The sequence below is a fragment of the Phytophthora sojae genome (assembly GCF_000149755.1).
Source record: "Phytophthora sojae unplaced genomic scaffold PHYSOscaffold_14, whole genome shotgun sequence".
Lineage (NCBI taxonomy): Eukaryota > Oomycota > Peronosporomycetes > Peronosporales > Peronosporaceae > Phytophthora > Phytophthora sojae.
This window is the reverse complement of record NW_009258128.1, coordinates 66,956-81,521: the sequence shown is the minus strand read 5'-3', so window position 1 is coordinate 81,521 and position 14,566 is coordinate 66,956. Positions and strand designations below refer to the sequence as shown.

General features: G+C 55.3%; 3 protein-coding genes across 3 annotated transcripts; 1 reads left to right on the top strand and 2 right to left on the bottom strand.

Annotated features, from left to right (window-relative positions):
- Window positions 1–149: 149 nt before the first annotated feature.
- Window positions 150–5,819, bottom strand: PHYSODRAFT_341370 (hypothetical protein; the record flags this gene model as incomplete). The annotated part of the gene is made up of 12 exons (XM_009539665.1): window positions 150–170; window positions 221–397; window positions 619–795; window positions 1,017–1,193; window positions 1,415–1,591; window positions 1,813–1,989; window positions 2,211–2,387; window positions 2,609–2,785; window positions 5,111–5,195; window positions 5,272–5,375; window positions 5,404–5,529; window positions 5,688–5,819. The coding sequence occupies 12 exons, from the start codon at window positions 5,817–5,819 to the stop codon at window positions 150–152; spliced, it is 1,707 nt and encodes a 568-aa protein (XP_009537960.1).
- Window positions 5,820–7,762: 1,943 nt separating this feature from the next.
- Window positions 7,763–8,124, top strand: PHYSODRAFT_531980 (hypothetical protein; the record flags this gene model as incomplete). Its single annotated transcript, XM_009539664.1, has 2 exons — window positions 7,763–7,875; window positions 7,938–8,124. Coding segments are annotated over 2 exons (300 nt in total), but the record flags the coding sequence as incomplete, so codon positions are not given.
- A 323-nt stretch (window positions 8,125–8,447) lies between these two features.
- PHYSODRAFT_258824 (hypothetical protein) lies at window positions 8,448–9,338 on the bottom strand (the record flags this gene model as incomplete). The annotated part of the gene is made up of 3 exons (XM_009539663.1): window positions 8,448–8,540; window positions 8,706–9,100; window positions 9,185–9,338. 3 exons carry the CDS (start codon window positions 9,336–9,338, stop codon window positions 8,448–8,450), a joined length of 642 nt encoding a protein of 213 aa, XP_009537958.1.
- Between the last annotated feature and the right edge of the window lie 5,228 nt (window positions 9,339–14,566).

Here is a 14,566-nt window from a genome sequence, read left to right as displayed (position 1 = left end):
TGCGTCGATCGGTTGACGGCAACGCCGGCACGTACAGAATGACATCGCCACTCGCCCCGGGCTCCGTGCTGCCATCAAACGCGACGCTCGGCCCACTCCACGCTACTCCTCGACGTGGCTTGCCGCCAACATCATTCCGACCAGCACGTCTATGCCGGCGCCATGCCGGTCTCAGCGCACAAAGCGCTTCTTGTTCACATCACTGCCCCCAACGACCGACCGGAGCCGACACGGTGGCCGTGGACACGAGCAGTGCCACCACGATACTACCACAGCAGCGCTGAAATAGCGCGAGATCACGTTCCTCGTCCTCGCCTGCTTTGCTCACCGGTCTGTCCTCATCCACCGAAGGCTCTCGCACACCGTCGCTGTGCTCCAGGCCGATGGAGCCGCGATACTGCGTCGATCGGTTGACGGCAACGCCGGCACGTACAGAATGATATCGCCACTCGCCCCGGCCTCCGTGCTGCCATCAAACGCGACGCTCGGCCCACTCCACGCTACTCCTCGACGTGGCTTGCCGCCAACATCATTCCGACCAGCACGTCTATGCCGGCGCCATGCCGGTCTCAGCGCACAAAGCGCTTCTTGTTCACATCACTGCCCCCAACGACCGACCGGAGCCGACACGGTGGCCGTGGACACGAGCAGTGCCACCACGATACTACCACAGCAGCGCTGAAATAGCGCGAGATCACGTTCCTCGTCCTCGCCTGCTTTGCTCACCGGTCTGTCCTCATCCACCGAAGGCTCTCGCACACCGTCGCTGTGCTCCAGGCCGATGGAGCCGCGATACTGCGTCGATCGGTTGACGGCAACGCCGGCACGTACAGAATGACATCGCCACTCGCCCCGGCCTCCGTGCTGCCATCAAACGCGACGCTCGGCCCACTCCACGCTACTCCTCGACGTGGCTTGCCGCCAACATCATTCCGACCAGCACGTCTATGCCGGCGCCATGCCGGTCTCAGCGCACAAAGCGCTTCTTGTTCACATCACTGCCCCCAACGACCGACCGGAGCCGACACGTTGGCCGTGGACACGAGCAGTGCCACCACGATACTACCACAGCAGCGCTGAAATAGCGCGAGATCACGTTCCTCGTCCTCGCCTGCTTTGCTCACCGGTCTGTCCTCATCCACCGAAGGCTCTCGCACACCGTCGCTGTGCTCCAGGCCGATGGAGCCGCGATACTGCGTCGATCGGTTGACGGCAACGCCGGCACGTACAGAATGACATCGCCACTCGCCCCGGCCTCCGTGCTGCCATCAAACGCGACGCTCGGCCCACTCCACGCTACTCCTCGACGTGGCTTGCCGCCAACATCATTCCGACCAGCACGTCTATGCCGGCGCCATGCCGGTCTCAGCGCACAAAGCGCTTCTTGTTCACATCACTGCCCCCAACGACCGACCGGAGCCGACACGGTGGCCGTGGACACGAGCAGTGCCACCACGATACTACCACAGCAGCGCTGAAATAGCGCGAGATCACGTTCCTCGTCCTCGCCTGCTTTGCTCACCGGTCTGTCCTCATCCACCGAAGGCTCTCGCACACCGTCGCTGTGCTCCAGGCCGATGGAGCCGCGATACTGCGTCGATCGGTTGACGGCAACGCCGGCACGTACAGAATGACATCGCCACTCGCCCCGGGCTCCGTGCTGCCATCAAACGCGACGCTCGGCCCACTCCACGCTACTCCTCGACGTGGCTTGCCGCCAACATCATTCCGACCAGCACGTCTATGCCGGCGCCATGCCGGTCTCAGCGCACAAAGCGCTTCTTGTTCACATCACTGCCCCCAACGACCGACCGGAGCCGACACGGTGGCCGTGGACACGAGCAGTGCCACCACGATACTACCACAGCAGCGCTGAAATAGCGCGAGATCACGTTCCTCGTCCTCGCCTGCTTTGCTCACCGGTCTGTCCTCATCCACCGAAGGCTCTCGCACACCGTCGCTGTGCTCCAGGCCGATGGAGCCGCGATACTGCGTCGATCGGTTGACGGCAACGCCGGCACGTACAGAATGACATCGCCACTCGCCCCGGCCTCCGTGCTGCCATCAAACGCGACGCTCGGCCCACTCCACGCTACTCCTCGACGTGGCTTGCCGCCAACATCATTCCGACCAGCACGTCTATGCCGGCGCCATGCCGGTCTCAGCGCACAAAGCGCTTCTTGTTCACATCACTGCCCCCAACGACCGACCGGAGCCGACACGGTGGCCGTGGACACGAGCAGTGCCACCACGATACTACCACAGCAGCGCTGAAATAGCGCGAGATCACGTTCCTCGTCCTCGCCTGCTTTGCTCACCGGTCTATCCTCATCCACCGAAGGCTCTCGCACACCGTCGCTGTGCTCCAGGCCGATGGAGCCGCGATACTGCGTCGATCGGTTGACGGCAACGCCGGCACGTACAGAATGACATCGCCACTCGCCCCGGCCTCCGTGCTGCCATCAAACGCGACGCTCGGCCCACTCCACGCTACTCCTCGACGTGGCTTGCCGCCAACATCATTCCGACCAGCACGTCTATGCCGGCGCCATGCCGGTCTCAGCGCACAAAGCGCTTCTTGTTCACATCACTGCCCCCAACGACCGACCGGAGCCGACACGGTGGCCGTGGACACGAGCAGTGCCACCACGATACTACCACAGCAGCGCTGAAATAGCGCGAGATCACGTTCCTCGTCCTCGCCTGCTTTGCTCACCGGTCTGTCCTCATCCACCGAAGGCTCTCGCACGCCGTCGCTGTGCTCCAGGCCGATGGAGCCGCGGTACTGCGTCGATCGGTTTTCGGTAGCGCCGGCTCGCATCTGTGCTGGAAGGACGCGATTATGGTACCATGTACCATCTGTGGTGGAAGGACGCCAATTGTGGTACCATGTGCCATAAATCCGTGAGACAAAAATGCCGGCCGCTGGCGGCTGCTGCGCTGAAGCACTTCGGGCGATGCGGGGGAGGTTCACGCCGCTGACAAGCTGCATCGAGGCCGGCCGTGGAGTAGCCGCCGGTAGCGTAAGCTACTGTTGTTGGCTACAAGGGCTGGTGGAGTGGCCGCCAGTAGCGTGAGCTACTGTTGTTGGCTACAAGGGCTGGTGGAGTGGCCGCCAGTAGCGTGAGCTACTGTTGTTGGCTGCAAGCTGCCGATTCGAGGATCCGACAGTACCATGAATAAGTGTAGGTGTCGACATCCGGTGTAGCTTTGTTCACAGATCGCAACGCACCGCTCTCAACAAGCTTTTTGGCGCTGCGGACGGCATCTAGGCGCCGCAGGTGAACAAGGGAGGGGAACGGGAGGCTCCTGTCCTGGACGATTGCGTCGAAGAATGGCCTGGAGTGGCCCGAGTCGCGTAGTAACCAACAGAGTCGAGTGCAATGCATGCTGGCGCTGCCAAGTCCACGGCATCGAATAACAACGCTCTACATTGATTGACTACTGTACACTGCCATTGGCAGGACAGTGATCCGATTACAAGACGCGCATTGTACACGACTGTATGCTAGAACGCATCGCTATTGATTCTCTAATAGGATTAAACACGATACGGGCGATATAATTGCTTGTAATAGTACTGTACATCTACATGTAAAATTCCATGCGTTCAGTCTGCAATTGTGGAACTTCAATTTCGCCAGGGCGCCTCTGGGCTTGATTGAAAGCACCATGACGTGCACGGAGCTGCCCGGCACCGTTGAGAACAGCATCCTCTCTCAGTACAAAACTCCAGGAGGAGCGTCGACGGCAAACGCAGGAGCGTCTTGGCATCACATTCGTGAAACAACCGAGATAGAATTTGACACTCCACTAGCCTTGAGCCTTCTCGACGAGTGATGCTGTGACCCACGTCCTGTCTTGCTCTGCTGCAGCAGCACTTTCACGGCGAGGAAATATTTTGAATGACGCTTTCGTAGCGCCGATCCCACGGTAAAATGTTGACGTGTCAAGCAACTCTTAAAATAAATATTAGTTGGGGATAAGCGACATATCCACGGGTTGACATGCGAAAACATTTTATGTTTTGAATAGAAAAGAGGAAGGGCGACATCTGGGTTATCGACGTCCAAAACAGTCATATTGTTTGTATGAAATGCAGGAGGGGTGACATCAAACGCGCAGGAGCCAGTAATCTCAATTTGGGCACAAAGACCCATTTCGTAAAAACGTCGTAAAAACAATTACCCATCACGTAATTACATAAAACATTTCGCGAAAAATCCGTACGAGCTCATTTTCTAATATACTGTACAACACGAATTGCGAGTGTATCTCGGATGCGTCACCAAGCAAACCCAGCCAATCGAACCCACGCCAATGCTACGTCTGTAGCTGCTGAAGTTGTCTGTCTGGTATTGCTGATGCTGTCTGGCGCCATCTCCAGAAGATGAAGTCAAGTGGATTCGAATTCGTATTGCCAATTTTCGTTCGTCCATTTCATAGTTGTAGTATCCCGGCTACTTATGGAGTGGACATGTAGCAACGTTTGGCCGATTCGTCATTTTGACTTTCAGTAGAATCCGGTCATCTCGGTGCGCTTCGTATTGAGTCAATACAGCACGGTGTCGGTACCGACTGGTCGGCGACTGCTCGGCTTGCAGTTCCTGTAGACGGAGCTGAGAACTGGCGGCGCCATAGCGACTTTGCGACTCATGTTGGTGCTGTCGACGCATGCCAGGAACATAATCAAGTGGCGCACCATACACATATATCCGCAATATGTATCCCTTACCGTCTGACGACGGCATAGAGTGACGTAGAGTACTCGATGGATGTGGTGTCCCGCCCGTCTAGAACAAGGGTGCTGAGGCTAGTCGTTGTCGGCGCTGATGTGATCCCAAGGCATTGTGCGCTGCAGACGGTATCCCGCTGGTGCAAGCGCGCGGTTGACGCTACTAGGAACTTGATCAGGTTTCGCTGATGCAAGCGCGCAGTTGACGCTGTTAGGAGCTTGACAGTAGTGTGATTCTGGTCTTGATCTGACGAAAACTTGAACGGGAGCTGGCACCCCTAGGAAACCTTCCAGACTTCTCTCTTCAGGGTCCTAGTTCCTTGATCGCACGGGTCTCCTTGTCCGGCTAACGCAAGAGCACTCACCACAGAGTACAATTTCCTCGCGCTTGGCTTCGCCACTTCGATACTCGAGCTCGTTCTTCACCTTCTTGCCCAAGTCCTCCGGCAATAACTTCCTCCTTCAATAACCTGCTTTACACATTCCTACCTAACGAAAAGGTCGTGCATGCCGTTGCTTATAATGATCTCGTTGACAAGAAGTACGCCGTCACCTTGGCCTCGACGTCGAAGATCGAAGTGTTGAGCTTCACCTCGTCACCGATCATCCCGTCCATGTCTGCAGTTCCCTGTTCTTCAGGCTCGCCGTCATCCCCGTGATTTTTACACCAAGAGCTCGTTCGTCAAGTCCTCGGAGTCCACGTTCCATCGGGTCTCGCACATCGTCTCCAACAAGTTCTCATCGAACGAGTTGTGCACCGGCCGCAACACCGCCTTCACATCTTCGTTCGCCGACTTGTATCTAGCCTCCGATGGGCTACTACTGCGGGTTCGTCACGCATCCCGTAGGCGAGGCCGCTGCAGCGCGCAGTATCGGAAGTAGATAGTCGTCAAACCCGCAACAAATTAAAAAAAACTTGTACCACGCCTCCGTGTCCCCAAGTATTCCTTACGGCACTCCAGCAGTGCTTCTCGCAAGACATAGGTGAGTTCACGATCGCGAAGATCGGCTGCAGCGCGCGCGGAACCACCGCCGGCGCAACCATCACTTCGCCAATGACTATCTTCTTCACTTGTCCGGCCATGGCCGTCGATCATCTAAGTCATCTTTCCTTTTTCAACTAAAAGTATCTTTGTAGTGGGTTCCGGCATCGAGCTCACAAACTAAAACGCACACTAAGAGGACGGCAAACCTTCATGTATTCCTTTACAGGGTAAGTTCACAACTTACTGCCCTTGCTCAATGTCTTCTAGTTACTGATTCAGGTTCCTGGAAAACCCTAGTACAATGAACGACCGGGTAGCCTGAAGGGTTCGTCGTCCTCGCGAGCGCGGTAGGCAAACCATCGACACTAGCTGCACTACATAATCTGTGTCGAAGATTGGCATCGGGTAAGCTTAGCTCGAGATTCGCGATCTCCGGTGGCACTGTGGCCGAGTCGATGGGCAATGCGATTCTGTACGAGCGGGCGTTGCCGAACACAGTACTGCGGCTCCATCGGCCTGAAGCACAGCGACGGCGTGCGAGAGCCTTCGGTGGATGAGGACAGAGTGGTGGGGACGGTTGGCGAGGACGAGGGGCGTGATCTCGCACGTAGTGGCAAGTACCGAATTACCTATGCTATCACCTTCTATATGTTATGCCATACACCCTAATTGACTAATCACAGGCTTTAGCTTTTGCCTCCACCAGGTGGCAGTGCTCTTAGGATCGAAATCTGTACTTTTAAGTACTGTACACCCAGTACACTGGGTGTACGTAAATAATGTCGGCCACATTCGGTTGACGAGGGAATGATTCCTTCCCATTCGAAATTCAACGGGACACGGATGTTTATGAAGGATAAACCTCATAAATGGGGAACGAAGCTTTTTATGACTTGCTGTCCGCGCACGTCCTACTGCATGAGGTAATGTATTAAACTCTGTTTACAGGAACGAATCTACTAAACTAACCTGTGGTAATGTGCGCACATTGTTAGACTGGAAGTCTACTGTGGAAAAAGGCTCATCTCGGTGGTAAACAAACAATTGACGACAAATCTGGACCGGCCGCAGTTCTACGAAATCTAGACAAAGTTCTTCCAAGCGAGCGCCAAGAATATCGAATTGTTGTCATTGATAGGTTCTATACGTCTGTCGCGCTGGCGCTTGAACTACTATCGAGCAAGATCTACCTGTGGGTACAATTCAGACCCGACGCATTGGGTTTCCATCGGACCTGAAAGAACAGCGCACGAAACGGCCCAGTGATATTCCTCGCGGATCATATCTTCTGACCCGATGCAAAGCAGCTCCCGATATGCTAGCGTGTTGCTGGTGGGACTCGAAGCCTGTTCATTTTCTTGCGACAGGTGCCAGTGTGCAGCAGCTAACTACAGGTTGGTGCTTTGCATACATTGGTTGAATTGTCATCTAATCTAATGTTGGCGGTCTGTTGTTATTGCTTATCTTGTAGTTTGAAAAACCTGGGTGGAAGGCGAACCCACCGATATTCCTTGCCCGAAATTGGTAAAAGACCACCATAACAACATGGGAGGTGTTGATATTCACGATCAACTTTGACTTCAGCTGTTTTCACTTCAGCAGGCATTCAAATTCAAGAAGTACTACAAGACGTAAGTACGACGGGAATTTTGGTTGCTTGTTGAGAGTTTGCTAACTTTTCCTGAAGTCTGTTCCTGGGGTTGCTTGACATAGCGCTCGTTAACGCTTACATTTCCACCGGGAGCACAACCAGAGACTAGGAAAGTCTGGCTTGAGTTATTCGGGATTTCTCACAACGCTACATGCCCAACTTCTGGCAAACCAACCAGAAGATATGCTGGAATCACCGATGGTACGTTATTTGCAGCAGTTTTTGTTTTCTTTTGACAGTGAAGCGATTGCTAACATGGCATTGTTCCTCTAAAAGCCATTTCAACCCCCATTGGTTGTCCCGTGTAGACCCGCGGGTCGAAGGGTAAATTTGTCGAACCATGAACCCACTGAAACGCAAGACTTTCAAGGTGAAGTCGGAAATCCTAACCGCAAGCGGATGCATCGAGCGTGTAAGGTCTGCAGCTTACTGGCCCCACAAGGAAAGAGGGGGGAAAATACCAAGTGGTACTGTCGGGCTTGTTCGAACGGTCACACCGGCGAGTAAGTGAAGTTTCATTGATTTTACTCGCGGGGTATTAAACTCACAGTGTTTTGTTTCTTAGTGTTTATCTCTGCCAAATGGTGCGGCATGAGTCATTCGGCGAAAAGAAGTCGTGCTATGCAATTTGGCATGAGCACTGGGATTGTGGAAAGAGTATCCCGGTGAACCTTGACAAGAAATTGCAGTTCCGGAAACCTACAGGAAAGCGACGCAGCTCGAAACAATCCTCGCACGGACTTGGCGGTTAACCACCCCAATTGCTAGTAGCCCTCGACAATGAATGCGTATACATTTTCTTTTGATTTTTTTGTAATTAGTTTGTATTTCAACAGTATTCGACTATAAAATCCTGTCAATGCCGGTCTGTCCTGTTTTCTAATGCCATGTTCGGTTCAACCGTCGTCACCCGCCCCAAACCGTCTTGTGTAGCTTGAAGCTACTAGCTTTATATCCCCTTCGCAGCGCCATTAGGGCGATTGGAGCAGCAATCGTTTTTTGGCAGGTGTCGACAGCACTGGCATGAGGATGTCAAGCTCGAACTCGTTTACGAACGCATCCTCACTCGCCTTGATCAATGCATCTGCTCACGGGACGAATATCGGATCAGTGCTCGACGCAGCTTGCCACCGGTATCATCCATCTGCAGCACCACAGAGTCCCCTCTCTCGCAGAGTGTTGTTATTATGGGCATGGCCTCAACAGCGCCAGTGTGCATTGGCGCTCGACTCGGTCACCGTGCTACCGAATCACACGCAACTCGGGCCACTCCAGGCCATTCCGCGACGTAATCCGCCACAACAGGAACCTCCCGGTCCCCTCCCATGTTTACCTGCGGCTCCCAGATGCCGTCCGCAGCTCCAAAAATCGTGCTGAGAGCGGTGCGTTGGGAGGGCTTTTCCCAAAATGAGTACCGATTTGCAGTCTCCAAGCAGCAGCAACAGGATCGGCCGACCCAGCTGCAGCAGCAGTCGCCTGCCACATCACGGGCACCTTCAAGAAGAGCACCAACATCGCGCCGTGCAACTCCATCTTGGTGACTGTCCCCGCCGGTGTTCTTAGTAATGCCGTTGCCGGCGCGGTTGTCGATGGTCAGGCCACTCAGCGTCGTGTCCTTGGACGTCACGCCACTGAACGTGCGGAACGGCATGCTCTTGATCTTGGACCTCGCCACCCTCAAGCCGACGACGTTCTTCTGCTCGAAAAACACGGGGGCACGTTGGGGTCCTTGGCCGGCTTTCAGTACCGGACGTTACCGCTCAGCGTGCGAAGAAGTCGACCGTCCTGTCGCTGTTGCCTACGCACACCAACGGGACCGCGTGCCGAACGTCTTGGTGGCCACGAACGCGATGCTAGCGCCCGTCTTGACCGCGATCAGGTTCAGCGTCTCCTGCGAGACAAAGTAGGCGTCGTAGTCCAGCGTCTTGTCCTTGTCCTGTTCATTGAGCACCGAGAAGCTGTTCATCAGCGCCTTCAACTAATGCAGCGGAAAAGAGCAGGCAATACGTATATGAGGCAGAAGAGGCCCCCTGCCCAGCAACTCGGATGTGGTCGCTGCGGATCCGCGCGTGATAAACACGGCCACGAGGGTGTTGTTGTCGTCGAGGTGCCGCGCGCTGGCGCTGCCGTCCACCTGCTTGTGCAAACAAGCAGTGCTTGTGGAAACAAGCCGTGCCACGATACTACCACGGCAGCGCTGCAATAGCGCGAGATCACGCCCGTCGTCCTCGCCAACCGTCCCCACCAGTCTGTCCTCATCCACCGAAGGCTCTCGCACGCCGTAGCTGTGCTCCAGCCCGATGGAGCCGCAGTACTTTGTCGGTAGGTCGTCGGCAACGCCGGCACGTACAGAATGACATCGCCACTCGCCTCGGCCTCCGTGCTGCCATCAAACGCGACGCTCGGCCCACTCCACGCTACTCCTCGACGTGGCTTGCCGCCAACATCATTCCGACCAGCACGTCTAAGCCGGCGACATGCCGACCGCAGCACACAAAGCACTTCTTGTTCACATCGTTGCCCACAACGACCAGAGACGCGTGTCCTCATCCACCGAAGGCTCTTGCATGCCGTCGTTGTGCTCTAGGCCGATGGAGCCGCGGTACTATGTCGGTCAGTTGTCGGCAGCGCCGGCTCGCATCTGTGCTGGAAGGACGTGATTATGGTACCATGTACCATCTGTGGTGGAAGGACGCCAATTGTGGTACCATGTGCCATAAATCCGTGAGACAAAAATGCCGGCCGCTGGCGGCTGCTGCGCTGAAGCACTTCGGGGGATGCGGGGGACGTTCACGCCGCTGACAAGCTGCATCCAGGCCTGCCGTGGAGTAGCCGCCGGTAGCGTGAGCTACTGTTGTTGGCTACAAGGGCTGGTGGAGTGGCCGCCAGTAGCGTGAGCTACTGTTGTTGGCTGCAAGCTGTCGATTCGAGGATCCGACAGTACCATGAATAAGTGTAGGTGTCGACATCCGGTGTAGCTCTGTTCACAGAATGCAACGCACCGCTCACAACAAGCTTTTTGGCGCAGTGATATGAACAAGAAGCGCTTTGTGCGCTGAGACCGGCATGTCGCCGGCATAGACGTGCTGGTCGGAATGATGTTGGCGGCAAGCCACGTCGAGGAGTAGCGTGGAGTGGGCCGAGCGTCGCGTTTGATGGCAGCACGGAGGCCGAGGCGAGTGGCGATGTCATTCTGTACGTGCCGGCGTTGCCGACGACCTACCGACAAAGTACTGCGGCTCCATCGGGCTGGAGCACAGCGACGGCGTGCGAGAGCCTTCGGTGGATGAGGACAGACTGGTGGGGACGGTTGGCGAGGACGACGGGCGTGATCTCGCGCTATTTCAGCGCTGCTGTGGTAGTATCGTGGAGGCACTGGTCGTATCTACCGCCAGCGTGTCGGCTCTGGTCGGTCGTTGTGGTCAACGATGCCCAATCTGGACATTAAGAAACGAGGCTTCCGTGCCATTGCTCACAGACTTGTTGTAATCGACTCGCAACTTAAGCAGCCTTCAGCGAAGGTGGTATCCAGTGTCTCTCGCATGCTCGTATTGAAAGGATCCACTAAGCTCGATGATGAAACCAATTTGCCGAAAGAAAAGGCTCTGCAGGAAGAACCGTTCCAGCTACTTCGATTACCGGTCGGTATTAAGCACGTCAAGCAAGTCTACCGCTCCGTGTACGATTTTGCCGCCTACACATGCTCGGGAACTAATCAGAAGAGTGGTGAATTTCTGGAGCGACGCTGGGATTCTTTGCGCCGGTCCGTAAGCTACAAGCGTCGCAGAGATGAAGGTGTCGAACTCAACACTTCTTCGTGTAACTCCATCCAACCTCCAAACGCCTCCGTAGAGGCACTCGCGCAAGATCCGTTCACAGACAATAAAGTATCTCGTCCACCGAAACCTCTTGCACCGGTAGATGCTTCTACACAGCAGCTACAATTTGGCATGGCTGTGTGTGTGACCAACCCCAGTAATTCAAGTAGCCAAGAAGCTCCACACTCACCAAAAAGAAGTCGGTTTGAAATTCTAGACGAAACCACTCTAGATGCTCTGCTGGAGCACGCGGCTAGTTTTCGAAAAGGGGCTCACGGAAAGTGGCCGAGTATCGTCGCAAAATACCAGCAGATGCACCCGTCCGGAAGCTTGGATTTGAACAAACTTCGTTGTCGACTCAATGCAGAGCGTAAACGGCGCGAAGTGCTACAGGCAGCAGAAGGCAACAGCGTGCCAACAGCAGCACCGGTATCCGGGAGTGTATCTTCAAACCCAGCACCTGTACCACCTGCATTTGTACACAGTCAAACGCTCAACGTGCACGGCCAACAGGCCCAGCGTGCGCAAGCTGCAACAAACGAAAGCGTGGATGTGGACCCAACAGCACCAATCCGAACTGCATGCACCGCCAATCAGCACCAATGCAGTCTATTACCAGTTTCTTTTCATGCTGAATAAATCCGCTTGCCACCAGCTAAACGTCTACATCAATATACAACAAGTAGCAGTATCTTAGTAATTAGCACACCCCACAACGCATTTGAAAATGAGTATGTACCTTCACATAGCACGAGTTGGAGTCGATCCCCAACTGAAAGAACGCCGGCGAAGTGAGCCTCAATCGTCTACGGTACGTTGGCTTCCGTGAGCTTGCTTGCGCTTTGCGCCAGCTGAGTCGCCGAAACCATATCAACGCGGATAGATCTAGTGCAACAGTGATGCAGGATGCCTAGCACGATCAAGGCCTCGCCCCCTGTTCTTGTTAGCCATAGCACTAGTCAGAGTAGAGGCCGCAGCAGCTCTGAGCAGCCACTTGATACGGCTAGCTGTGGTAAGTCTGTCCCGCTCAGTAGTCGGCTTCACATCACCACTAAAGTATGCTGCCATATCAGCACAAGCAAATCGAATAGTTAAGAACATAGGTCACCGCATACATCTCATTAGGATCTGCAGCACTTACTTCATGCACCGTCCGAGCTTGCGGGCCCGCAGTGCCTCCACGGCAGTGACGGTTACTGATCTTGTTGGCATCAACTTGCTGCTTCTGGCGAGATTGCTGAATGTTGTCTCCTATTGGCTGTTATATTTGTCGGGGGTCCCAGGACAGATGTCAGGACATGGTGGTTTTTGGTGACTTTTGGTGGCAGTTGGTGGCTTTTGGTCCCACGATAATCCCGACAATACCGGTCAAGCCCCCCCAACAACGAGCGCAACAGCACTACAGGGATCATCTATACGTGCAGTCTGCTGCCAAACCAACAGCAATGCTGCCCGACCCGTCTCACACCCAAACAATACTGGAGAATGTATGGACGAAGTTGAAGTTGAAGTCTGCACGACGATTGGCCGGCAATCAATGCATGAAAAGTCGAGGGCCGAGCAACTTCAGCGAGCGTACTTGCCTCGCTCGCAATAAGGAGGCACGCCCGTACTGCTGCTGGAGTAGCCTGGCCTCTTGACTGTGTATGTGTGAACGGTCTCAGCCGCCGTCGCAGCAGCGCAATGCAATACTAGTTCGCCGCCAGCCATCTGGCCTGGCGGCTCGTTCTCGATATATATGGTCAACACACATGAATTCATCGCCTCGAGCCTTGCGCGAAAGAAGATAGATAGATGCGTATCCATCTGGGCCTCCGCACCTCAAGTCGAGTGCACCTCGAGTCGAGCCCACTTCAAGCTTTGGAAGATCTACACCTGCTCGAATGAAGGGTGCTGCCTGCTGCTGTTTTTGATGGTGGTGGTGGTGGTCATCATGACCCTCACACGAGCGCAGGCTGCTGTGATTGCAATGCCTTGTGACCGGCTTTCGATATTGCAGCGTAGCGGAGCCAATGTAGCACGCGCAAGAGGCTGTCGGCCTGCCTGCTCCTCCGAGTTCATTCCTCGTTCTTCTCTCTCGAGTCAACTACCAAGCCACAAGAGACCATCCTCTCCTCTCTCTCTTTCTCTCGTTAAATCGAGCTCCACTACGTCTTCCTATCAACTACCCAACCAACATCACTCAACGTAACACCATGATCGGCAACAACAACAAGATCGCCGTCCTGTGCCTCGCCGTCGCGGCACTCTCGAGCGGCGTGCACGCGGAGCAACAAGCTGCCCAGACGTTTGGACATCTCGGCGTTGGCCTCTACGGCTACCCTGCCGGATACTACGGACACGGCGTTGGTGTGGGCCTGGGTGGCGTTGGCGTCGGCGTCGGTGGTGTGGGCGTCGGGCTCGGCGGTGTAGGCGTCGGTGTGGGTGGCGTGGGCGTCGGCTACAATGGCTACAATGGCTACAACAACGTTGGCGTCTACAATGGCTACAATGGCGGCGCCGTGGGCAACGCTGGTGCTGCTGGTGCAGCGAACGCTGGTGCTGGCGCCTCCGCGAGTGCGAGCGCAAGCGCCAGGGCGAATGCTGGTGCGGCGACCCAGTACCGCAAGCTGCGCTCGGAGTAAGTTGCGTCGGCACACCCACCAACCGGTCGATCGATCGATCGATCGATCAATCGATCGGCCGACCCACCACTGATGGGCCACCAGCCGCCTCCAGTCTGAAGAAGATCGATGTACCGTGTTATTGACTGTTTCGCGTGATCAAGGCCGTATGTGCACTCGCTGCGCTTGACCCGCGCAAACCCGTAGCGTTACCCATGTTTTGTTGTTAAGTAAATCTACGTATCGTTTGACTACCAAGCGTTTGTCATTCGGCTCGTGTGTGTCAACGCGTATGCGATTGCTGGGAGGTGGCAGCGCTCACATATAGCGAGCGGAGCCGGTCGGTTGAAGACGCCTTTCGGCCATGAGTCACTAAGGAGCCTTATCATGGTGCGCCCAAGCGCGTACGCGCGGCGAGCATCGTGCGTCTGCGAGATCCGTTGGTCATGACGTTCAGAGCTTCATATGGCGTGCCGATCCAGTTGGTGGCTGCGATTAACCGCCTGGTAATGAGCTGGGCCCGGCGCAGCGGCCAACCCGCAACACAGTGCAATTATGGTGGTTGCAGGCATCCTCAACAACGAGCGCAACAGCATTATAGAGATCATGTATACATGTAGTCTGCTGCCAAACCAACAACAATGCTGCCCGGCCCGTCTCACACCCAAACAATACTGGAGAATGTTTGGACGAAGTTGAAGTTGAAGTCTGCACGACGATTGGCCGGCAATCAATGCATGAAAAGTCGAGGGCCGAGCAACTTCAGCGAGCGT